This window comes from Lutjanus erythropterus, chromosome 11 (assembly GCF_056507025.1).
Source record: "Lutjanus erythropterus isolate fLutEry1 chromosome 11, fLutEry1.hap2, whole genome shotgun sequence".
Classification (NCBI taxonomy): domain Eukaryota; kingdom Metazoa; phylum Chordata; class Actinopteri; order Lutjaniformes; family Lutjanidae; genus Lutjanus; species Lutjanus erythropterus.
In genome coordinates, this window is record NC_139327.1 from 16,673,513 (window position 1) to 16,685,593 (window position 12,081).

Genomic DNA, 12,081 nt, shown 5'->3' on the forward strand with positions numbered 1-12,081 from the left:
AGAACTGTTCTTTGGACCTCTGGGCTGTGGAAAAGGCTTCTTGTAAGTTTTGATGTTCAGACGCAGTAGCTTTGTGAATATGTTGTGTACGTTTAATTAAATGCAATACATGGTTTCTTGTTTACTCGCAGGTGCTGTGTGTCTCATTTTCTATGAGAGCTAGGAGTGCATTTCTGGTTCGGCCGCGCTGGAAGATTTGCAGATGAAACAGACAGATGACACTGTTGTGGAGGACCATATTTACCTTTTTATTCTGATTTAATACGATGGACTTCGGGATGTTATATTAACTCCTTGTAGTTTTTTGATGATTTTAATGCAGTTAAAATGGCTGAGGTGCAGTAAAAAATATATATAAACTTCATTGCTTGTTTGTATTTTTTTTTTTACATTTAAATTTGGATTTTTTAAAATCTAAAATCATTGATCTTCTACTTGGTTGTACATTCTACATTTTGTTTGTACATACTAAACATGTTGCTGGGCAGAAAGACTTGTATGACAAATTCACAGGAATGTAAGAATGTTCAAGTATATTCCCTCAAGAACTGTGCTTAAGTACAAATTTCCAATATTTAACTTGAATATTTCCTTTTCATGCTACTTTCTTTTTCTACTCCAGAGGGAAATGTTGTATTCCATTACTTCGCTACAGTTATTTAACAGCTTTAGTTAAATTATAATTCTTGCATGCAAGCATACAAAGAGCTTATAAAATATGATAATTTGATATACATCAGACCACAAAAAAGTTTAAGTGCATCTGAAATGATTAGTACTGACTAATAGTGACATAAAATTAATTATCACCTATTTTGCTGAAGTCATTTCATGATTCCAGCTTCACAAAAGTGAAGATTCGGCGTGTTTCCTTTTAATTATAGTAATACTTTTAATGTTTTTTTTTTTCCAGAATTTTGAGTTTTGGACTTTTGGTTGAACAAACAAACTCAGCGGAAGTGTGGGGCTCTGGGTTTTTGTGACAGCATTTCTCACCATTTTCAGATTGATTGATTAATAGAGAAAATAATCAACAGATCCATCAATATTGAGGACAATCATTAGTTTTGGTCTTATACAACACAAATGAAATGAGCTCCACCTCGACAACTACAACAGTAAAATCTTGCTTTTTTTCACTTGTACTTTTATTTAAGTAATGGATCTCAATACTTCCTCCAACACTTCAAATTCCATCTATTCTCGGAGTTCTCTAATTTAATTGGCTGCATGATTTTATTGGAGGAAGAACGTAACAGCCCTGCACATTAAGATAGATCTGTATATGTTACAGGCCCACAGCCCAGAGAAGCTACAAACCCTATGTTCCAAAAGGGCCAACTTTTGTTGGTCATGATTCACCTGCTGTTCATGATTTTACATGTTTGATCCAAAGACATAACTCCTTAATTGGTTAATGAGTTCACTTAATAATAATAATAATAATAATTATAATAATAATAATAATAATAATAATAACAATAATAATAATAATAATAATAACTGGAAAAAAAATGTTCTATTACACCTCTTTATACAGACCTTTTTCTTTTCGTCTTCTTTTATTGTTTAATAAAAAATTGTTTCGTCTGGGCCTGCTTGGCTGAAAAAGTGTTTCAAATATGCAATATTTGAAGGGGATAAATTATTTGACTATGATTATTTGATTTGATTGCTATAGAAGATGAATCCTTTTTTCTGTTGAGCTCCTGACCTTTCGTCTACCTCCACCTACCTCTTCATAAGGGATGAACTAATTTGCTGCACACATTCATGCCCTCAAGTGGATCAGTCAGTGATTTTAAAGGCCACATGTTCTTTCGCTTCCCTGTGAGGACAAACTACATTATATCAGCTCCACTAACTCTGAAGACCCTGAGACAAGAAAACTCTGTGTTATGATCCATCCATCTTTGTATTATGGGATGTAATGACCACTGTGATATCTAATAATTACTTGGCCTAAAACAGTCTTGTTTTCCTACTTTGTGCATTTAAGATGCACTGCAAACACCAATTCACTCACTTGTCTAAAACGTTTACGAGAAACAACTTGCTCACAAACATTTAATGTGCACTATCAAAAATTTTAGGCTTGTGCAACTTCAAAATGTAAAATAACTGAACTTTGGTTGGACGTTTAGTATAGTAAGATGGGTAGTGGCTGAATTCAATGCTATTCTTCAGCATGGTTCTCAGTTCTCATTATTGTGAAAACAAGCAATCATGACTTATATTAAAATATAGAGACACAACAAATTCCAAAAATGTTTTCTTCAAACTATGAACAAACATGTGGTTGGTCAACTGTCCTTGAAAAACACCTTTGTCTCTTGAATAGAAAACATGCATGCCAAAGAATTTTTTCTTTTAGAATGAAGGACCCTGCAGAGAATGATATTAATGATAGGACCTCATAAAAATATAACTACAGCAGTGGGCATCACAGACACCTTGCAGTGAGGGTTAGACTCTGACACTGGCAGCAGAGGGTTTGCTCCACAGGCCACCTGACTCCCACTACAAGAGAGATCAGTGTGTGGTAGCATCACGGGGAATAACATGATGCTGTCAGCTTCAACTTCTGTTTGCTTTGCTCTGAAATGTCATTGGCCTTCATCTCTATCATCTTACACCGCAACATGCTGAACACAGGAAATGACTGAACTTTAACATGTGCATGAATTAATAACAGAATAGATGGTTTCATAATGTGTTGACTAACCTGACACTACTGCTACTCTAACTAATGTTATAGTAGATAATGTGTACTACCATTTTCATAATTCTTATATTGTGTTTATCCAAGCTTGTATTCTCGTCTCAGTGATCAACTTGTATTTATTTACATGACACCTGATATGTGACACTGTATACAACAGTACAGTTATCCAACCACTTGAGGGCAGTGGTGGTGCAGTTTTGGCCTGATGACTGAAGACCTGGGACTTCTGTTGCAGCTACTCTCCAGTCTCCTTCAAATGTCATAGCTTTAAAGTTATTTTCATTTTCCACACAGCATTTCTTGAGAGAGGCTAATCTTTTGCATCTAACATACCTAAGTAACAGAACAGTCACTCATAGATGCTGGTCTGTAGACAGGTGCCTGACTGATAAGAATCTGTACATTTGAATGCAGTGAAACCTGTATGTCTCTGTGTGCTTTTGTTTCCATAAAATGCAGCATTCATTCTTTGGGTTTTCATTAGCCATTCCAGTTTAATTTAAATCACAGGCGGTCAGGTCTCTTGGAAAGCCAAGAGCACACACAGTACATAGTTTTCTGTCATGGCGGAGGAAGTACTCAGCACCACATGGTGAAAATACTCCTCTACAAGTAAAATCTTAAACTTAAGTAAATGTATGTAAATATTATCAGCAAAACATACTTAAAGTATTAGAAGTAAAAGTACTAATTTTGTAGTAAAATGGTCACTGTCATCAATTTATGTGATGTTTTTGGATTGGCTCGAGGGGGAGCAAAGATGAACTGGTTAGATTTTTTAGGTCAAAGTTCAAATTCACTGTGAGCAAGGGACGCAGCTTGTAGGCGCCCCCCGCCACAGCAGCCGCCTGTAGGAGCCCTCTTTGGACCTATGCTGCATGTCTCATCTTCTCACTTCAGTTGTCCTATCAAATAAAGGCATAACAATTATTCAGTGGAATCATACATGTGTAGTGAGAACTTCCATTTCACCCAAAAATACTCTTAATAGCTTTTATTAAATGTTTTATACGACCATTGACAGTTGCAACTCCTCTTTATCCAGCCGCTAGGGGCCACAAGTAATCAACGACTGCTACGGTTCAAAATCTTGTTGGGACAATGTATGTGAAGGTCATGTTAAAAGGATAGTTCCCCCCAAAAAATGAAAATTCAGTCATTAACTACGACATGCCATTCACTTGTACATGCACACTGTCACCCTACACACATACACACAGTTCAGATGGCTCTACAGATCTGTGCTAAAAACATGGTGTAAATTATGTCTTTGAAGTCAACTTGGCATGTTGGAGCTTCAGGAGACTTGGATTAAACCAGACAAGCAGTATGGAGGCATTTTATGTTTTGCTTTGTTTTTTTCTGATTCTGCAGCTCTGTTTTCCTGTGACACTCTGCACGAGGGTGAGAAGATAATGACTGAATTTTCAATTCTGGGTGAACTATCCCTTTTAATTACTTAGATACAGTAACTCAGCAAATCTAACTCAGTTATATTCCACCACTGCTCTCTGTGTAGAACATGAGCCCTGCAAGGGACTCTGATCGCTGCAGTTTGTCTTTGTGGCCGCTGGTGGCGCTGTGGGTCACGATGCTGGTGAGTCAATCTGCCGTCACAAAAGGAAGACGAAGAAGCAGCAGCAAGAAGCAATAACAAACAAACCCACCTAACAGAAAGCTAACGCAAGTCTGGGAAACCGAGCTGTGGTGGACAAATATATTATTGGTTTATACACCACTAACCGTGTATTATACGATGTACATGGACCACAGAGGACACATATAGTAATCTGTCACGGAGACGACTTACCGTAACTGGTATGTAACACTTGCTAACAGTAGCCAAATGTCAGCTAACGTTAATCCTTCCTTTATTTGTCGTTTTCTGGTGGAATTAAGGGATTGTGAAGAAAGTGGTGAGACTTTGTGAAGAAAACTTTCTTGTTTTTACATTGTGATAAGTGATGAACACAAGTGAAAACACTAAAAAACTTAGGTTAGCTATGCTATAACCTTCCCGTGCCGTTGATATTAGCAGGATAGTAGTGAAGGTACAGTATGTACGCTAGCTAGCCACAGACAATAACATTACCCTGACGACTTTTGATAACTACATTTCTATACTATTTTTTGCAAGGAGTACAATAACACGATAAACGGGGTTATAACTAACTTAGTTAAATACCAATGGCAGTGCGGGTCGGAGTACCCGCCTGCCAGGAGTAACTTAACGTGACTTAAGCTCTGTAATGTTAATGTTTTTCAGGACTTTGTGAGGAAGCGGCATATTAGCTAACTACATGATTAACACTCAGAATTGCGACAGAAGCAACACATCAGCATTATTTCTGCACTTTCTATGAGCAGATACAGCAGCATGTGTTGCCACGTTGATGAACATAGGCACGCCGGATTTCAGCATTTTTTTATGTTTGTACAAACAATTGGTTAATTACTAACCAGTGCCATAAAGTAGTAGTTACTGTATAGTCTTCTGAGTACGTGAAAGTGTTCCTCTCTGTTGTGTTAACATCATCCCTATTAGCACACATAACCTGGCCATTGAGCTTATTTTACCTTAGCCTAATACACTTGGCTTCTTAAACCTGATTATCTGTTACGTTACATAAATAAGTTAGTTAGGTGCACACAGACATGGTCTGTGGTCAAGAGGTTTCTGGACTCTATTTATAGCATAATAATGTTATAGATCATGCTTTGTGATATTAAAATTAAATTACATGTTAAATTGTGTATATTGCTAGCGTGGTTACTTTCTAGCTGTTCTATTATTTGTCTTTACCTTGATGATAAAATATTTTGTCAACAATATGATATTTTTAGTTCATATCACCCAGCTCTATTACCAACCCCACTGTAAAAAATACTCCAATACAAGTAAAAGTTCTACTTTTACTGAGGTAAAAGTTTGTACATTACAGCTGCATTAATATGTTTTACTACTTTTAACTACTTTATACTGTTGGGTGGTTTATTCTACAGCAATGAATCATATTCTATAAGACCATATACTTGCACTGTTTGAAAACTGCCAGCATGTTATTTTAGAGATAAAATGTATATTGAGATTTAAGCCCAAATGCTCAGCCCTAGAAGTAGACAAAGAATTTGAGGATTCAGTTATATGGACAATCACTAGATCTGGTCCACCCCAGCCTCTGGTTTTGCTGAAATCTCTTTGCATGGGAGTAGAGTGATGCAAAATTACTGTACTGAATTGCTAGCGATATTGTTTTCAGTTGCCCACAGTTATTTTCCCTGCATTTGCAACTAAAAAAGAGTTTCTGTAGTACTGTAGTTGGGTGTTGTGGTAAAAACCTTGAAGGACATTTGCAAAATTAGACATGAGATGCATTGTTATGTGCAGAGAAACTTTTGTTAACAATTCTTTCACACTATCTCTGAGACAAGGCTTATAAATATTATGCATTTGGATTCTTTGAATTGTGATTGTGATTTTCTGAACATGTATAATGGAAACAAATTGCTTATTCTGAATGTGAGAAAATGTTCCCCCTCCAACTTTTTGCATAAACCTGAAGGCGTAATGGAAAAAGAATAGGACAGCAGATTATTTTCAGTCTAAATTATTTTCAGTCTAAATTATGCTTTGGAGGAAAAAAAAAAAAGCTCTTAGAGATGAAGTGTTTTCTGCACAGATGTAAATTTGATGCTGCTTGATTCTGTTGCTTTGAATTAAACTTAAAATATATGTGGAAACATGAAGATTTAAAGGGGCAATATTGGTAACAATTCTGAAAAGTAAGAAAAGTGAAACAAACATGAGGACTTAGAGACCAAGTATTTGGTTAGACTTTATTTCAAGAATAAACCATACGGCACCAAAAAAGACGAATTGATCAGTTTTTCTACAACACAATGCAACCACGAACGTGATATTTTTGACCAACTGCAGATAACTTTATTAAGGGGGTTGTTTTGCAAAGGACTGTTAAATTGATAAACAACAATACATGTCCTTTTGTTTGCAAAAAAAAAAAATCTAGTCTGAAGATGCCATTCGTCTTCTCACAAAGTCACTGAATCACAATCACTTCCAGAAGTGCTGGGCTTAGGTTTTTACACCTACTCCATGACGATAGACTACATGTTAATGCCTGCTGGCGAGCCAGTTCACAGTTCTTTCTTTGCATATTGATGTGCATATTTAAACTGTTTTAGCACTTGAATGGTCTGTTTTCACTGGTATGGTAATGCAAGGCTGTAATCACACTGTAAAATCAGTTTCAGCCTGAGACCTGAAGCTGATTGTTTTCTCTTGATTATCATATTTTTCTGTCATCTTTTTCACAGTTAAGTGCAACTGGAAGCAACTGAGGATGGTTCACCTTGATGTGTGGTGTGTGGGAGCTCGATGGAGTGTCCTTATAGTGATTTTTTGCAGTGTACTGGTTCCCTCACCCACACATGCCTATATCTATGCTGTAAGTAATCTTGAAGCTGGACCTCATGCACTTTGATAAGCTTTAGTGAAATATGATTTTCCTGAAGATCATGTCAGTTCTCATGTATGTATCTATTGTTTTGGCAGCATTATAGCAATATGACCTCCATGTTGTTTGAGGACCTGCCTGCCTTGTTTGGCACCCCACTTCCTAAGGATGGACTAATGGTGAGAGCAGAGTATTGGAGAACGGAGTGCATACAGAAAATTGTAGGTCATAGTGTTTTATAATGATGTTTTTTTTCTCTGTCTGAAAGGGAGTTTTAGTCGTGTCCCGTCCACTTAATGGTTGTACGACAATGGACCCTCCTCCTCCACTGCCACCATCTTATGATGCCAACACTACCAAATTTATCACTCTCATCAGACGTTATGATTGCAATTTTGATGTAAAGGTCAGTGATATTTGAGTGACACTCAATGTGTTTTAGTGTCTGTGAAGCAAAGTGGTCTAATGTGAGGAAGTGTTTTGGTTTGTTTTTTTCAGGTCTTGCATGCACAACAGGCTGGATTCAGTGCTGCAATCATTCACAACATGTATTCAGACACTCTGCTCAATATGAACTACAGCAATGGTAATTCTCTTTTTTGAAATGTAAACAATATCAGACTTTACATGCATGCAGTTGTATGCATACCTCAAATACCTCACATTTTAAACTTGATGTTATGTTGTTTTTTTCTTTGTTTTCCAGAAACTATTGCAGAGGAAATAGAGATCCCTTCTGTATTCACCAGCTACTATGCCTCCCAAATTCTCAGAAATTTCATAATTCCAGAACAAGGGTGAGTAGAAACATTTTAGTACTTTCAGAATAGAATACATTTGTTAAATATTTTTCAAACTAAACAATAATCTAGACCAAACCAGCCAGTCAGCATTATTTTTGCACAGACTAATCCATACTCACTTGTTTAGTGCTCATGCTTATGGTAATCTGGAGCATTGTTTATTTTCTTGGCCTGCAGGGCGTATGTGATCCTCAAGCCAGAATTTGCATTTCCACTCTCATACTACCTTATTCCCTTCACTGGAGTAGTTGGCATGATCATTCTTGTGATGTGTGTTGTCTTGGTAAGTAAACATATGATGTGATGTCTCCTTGGGTGTTTATTCAGTATGTAGCACATTCTTTAACATTTTGATGTTTTTGACATTCATAATTGTTTCAACTTAAAGGGAAATTGTGCAATCTTTTTCATACAATGTAGTTGTTCTGTCATCAAAGTTCCAGTGACAGACTTTGGACCATGGGTAGCAGAGGCGAGCCATGAATGTGCCTCTTTGTATTGTCAAACAGTGACCTCAGGGTATTTCAGCAAAGCTGTTTTTCCTCTTGAGATGCTATGTTTATTCAGTAGACACATCTTTTTGTTATGTTTAAGGCCTTAAAAACCTATTTTCATTCCAAATCTAACCCATCCTTGTAGGGTTGTCACAATTCTCCAAGTCCACAGTTTGCTATGACTTTAAATTTTAAGGTCACAATTCCTTGTACCATTTTAGATGATCAAATCCTGATTAGTAAAGCTCAACAGATCATTGGTTTTATGCCTTGGCAACTTTCATTTACATTTTCAAATTCTTTAAAAAGATACTCTGTATGGTATCACTTGTGAATAATGGTCAGTGAACTACACTGTCATCTTTGAAGTCTTGATTTTTTATTTTTTATTTTTTTTTCTAAAGACACATCAGACTCTGCAGGTAGGCAGGGATGGAGAAGAAATACAGGGAGAATCACTAACTCTGCCTTTGATTTATATAATTGAACTGGAAAGCCCATTTTGAACAATTTTCCATTGAATATTAAAATTGTGATACGCCTACATCCATGCACGTCGAGAGACAGTGGAATCATCGTGCTACCAGATAACATTGCATTTTTGTGTTGTTTAGATTATCCGCTGTGTACAGTACAGAAAGAGGCTGAGGAAAAATCGTTTGTCCAAGGAACAACTGAAGCGGATTCCGACCCACCGGTTCCGTAAAGGTAAAAAGAAAGTCTATTAAGTTTCTTCTATCTTCTTCTATTATCTGTAGACTAGAGTATAAGTTAAAATAGATACAATTTCTCTTTGTTTTGAATGACTTAAGCTGAAATGTTTTCTTCTGTGTTTCAGGAGATGATTATGATGTGTGTGCAATCTGTCTGGATGAATATGAAGAAGGAGACAAGCTGCGAGTTTTACCTTGTTCACATGGTAAATATTTTATATTTTGTTATCATGTAATTATGAAATTTTTATATCATGGTACAATGGGAACACATCTCTACTGATCCACACAAGACATGCGGTGCCTGTTCTAAATGTGTTTACCTCTGGTATTGCTGCTTGCAGCTTTCTCGAGAACCACTCATCCAAACTAATTAACATTCGAGACTGACTGCAAAGGGTTATCAAAAGGTTAACATTAAAAATCGGATGCACTGATTCCTTGTTATAACCAGCACTGCTGAGAGAGAAGGTTAACCCTAACCCTCTCTGCATGACTGTGGTTGCAGTATAATGTTGTCTAGGGCTGCATCTAACAATTTTTCAAATCAATTAATTTGGTCTCCAATTTATTGATTTTTCTTAAGACTGCCACCAGCATTGATGCATGTTTTTGGGTTGTCCGTTCATCCCATTCTCATGAGCAAGATATCTCAAAACACCTGGAGGGAATATCTTCAAATTTGGTAGAAATTACAAGGATTAATTGATTTGGAGTCATTTGGTGGTTAATTCACTGTGACCTCACATAGTATTTTTGGCTGCAACTCAAGAATTCATACACTAATAATGACAAAATTTTACACAAATATGTATTGGGATAAAATGATGAGGTGATGGCATTTTATATCCAAAAGGTCAATGGTCAACTTCACTGTGACATCATAATGTTCTGCTCTCTATCAGGCCTCTGTACTCCTCTGTAAAAATACTCTACTCTGAAGACAGCACATTTCTCACTGGAAATAATTTATTGGAATCCTGCATATCAATATAGTGATTCTATTTTGACAAAAATACACTTAATATGTTTCATTAAATTCTTCACTACATACATTATATGAGCCTGGACAGACAGATTGGATGTAAACTGCAGCTTGATGGAGGCATACAGATGTGAAGTGTTCATTTTGGTTTATCATCATGTATCAAATGCTTTGCAGTGTAAGTTTATCTAGTGAATATAATCACTAATGGAAGTAAAAATATCATACAAGGCACTTTCAAAATTGAGTCAATGTTTGTTGCGTATGATGTACAGTGTGTTTAATGTTTTTCGGATAGTGTTTAATATGTTTATTCACTTACATTACAAACAAAAAAAGGCTAAATTCTTCTTTCTGCTTTTTCAGCATACCACTGCAAGTGTGTGGACCCATGGCTCACGCAGACCAAGAAGACATGTCCTGTGTGCAAACAGCGCGTCACTCGGAACAGCACAGAGCACTCGGAGTCTGAGTCTGAGGAGGAGACTGGAGGACGCGGGGAGGAAGAAGGGACAGAAGGTGAAGCAGACTCGGAGCGCACTCCTCTGCTCCGGCCCTCTAACCCGGGGTCCCCCTCAGGGAGCCCAGGGGCCTATTCAGCCACCACCACCACCACCACTGCCCAGTGCCTCGCCTCCCCCGCACGCTGCGACTCACCCATCCTGGGCTACGAAGGCTACCACTCCCCCCAGGAGGACACAGACTCAGACAGTGATGACGCAGGAGAGGACAGGCACCACACTGACGACGACACTGCTCAACTCATTGGTAGGGAGATCTGATGACTGGAACTAAGCTGCAGCGAGATTAGTTTTTACCTAAAAAGGGTCTGTGTGTCGTCAGACGTACTGTTATTATCACACTGTACTTTACAATAGTGGTGGTTAGCTAGACATTTTATCATAACACAGTCTTTTACCCAGTAACCAGAGGAGGTCTACTTGTTGGTGTCAAAGCACATGCAGCATTTGCAGTGATCTTTTTTTTTAAAATCAGAATCCAAAACTGAGCATCAACCCACTTTACACATACTCACTCCCACACGCCTATATTGCCCATAGACCTCCTTTTTTAAATGCATGTTATAATTCATAATTTGACCATGCCACACGACCTAACCACTAGTGCTGCACAAAATAAATGGGCCACTTAAATGTCTGATTAATCTAACGTGCTGTAAGAGTGTGATTCCAGTAGGTAAAACAGAATGATCACACTCAGAGTGGATCTTCTAGATTCTGTATCTAAGGTTTTAATGTAAGGTTAGTGCGGTCTGAAGACTCTCTGTTGTCTTAATCCTAATGTTTTATATCTGACAGTCCTTTTTTCCCTGGCTTTGAATGGTATGTGCAAGCGGGAGGGAAATGTTTGTCTTCATTTTATTTTTTTAATCCCCTTTTAACTCTCTTTTTATATTTTTAAGGCTATATTTCAGTTCTTTGAAATGTCAGATTTTTCTCAAATTCCACAGTAAAGTATGCTATAATAGAACATTGCAAAGATGTTATACATTTCTGCTGCTTTCACATTATCGATAATACTGTGTGGTCAGTTTAAAGGGATAGTTTGGATTATTTGAAGTGGGGGTAGATGAGGCATTTAGCGAAGGTCAGTGTATTACCTACAGTAGATGGTGGTCAAGTTGCCCTCAGTTAGGAGAAGCACAAATGAGTAACAGCACAGAATATAAGCAATGTACTGCTGTGGACAGGTTCAGCAACAAAATGTCTTTCAGGCACCTAAAAACATCAATATCAGTTTAAGTGTATGCTATTTTTTAGAATACCTTGTCATCAGACAGCCTTCTGAACTAACAGATTCACAGGTTGAAGCAGCGGTAGTATGTAAGTATGTCAAACAGCCCCACTTTAAATAATCCGATTTGT

General features: G+C 37.3%; 1 protein-coding gene across 2 annotated transcripts; it reads left to right on the forward strand.

The window, feature by feature from the left end:
• Positions 1-4,324: 4,324 nt before the first annotated feature.
• On the forward strand, positions 4,325-11,501 carry rnf167 (ring finger protein 167). 2 transcript variants are annotated; one of them, XM_084731013.1, is made up of 11 exons: positions 4,325-4,543; positions 4,992-5,084; positions 7,061-7,191; positions 7,299-7,379; positions 7,469-7,606; positions 7,699-7,786; positions 7,907-7,997; positions 8,181-8,286; positions 9,112-9,205; positions 9,336-9,416; positions 10,562-11,501. In XM_084731013.1, exons 3-11 carry the CDS (start codon positions 7,087-7,089, stop codon positions 10,975-10,977), a joined length of 1,200 nt encoding a protein of 399 aa, XP_084587139.1. In that variant the 5' UTR covers positions 4,325-4,543; positions 4,992-5,084; positions 7,061-7,086; the 3' UTR covers positions 10,978-11,501. The 2 variants fall into 2 exon arrangements, with proteins under 2 accessions (XP_084587139.1, XP_084587138.1); XM_084731012.1 differs by lacking the exon at positions 4,992-5,084.
• The last annotated feature ends 580 nt before the right edge of the window (positions 11,502-12,081 follow it).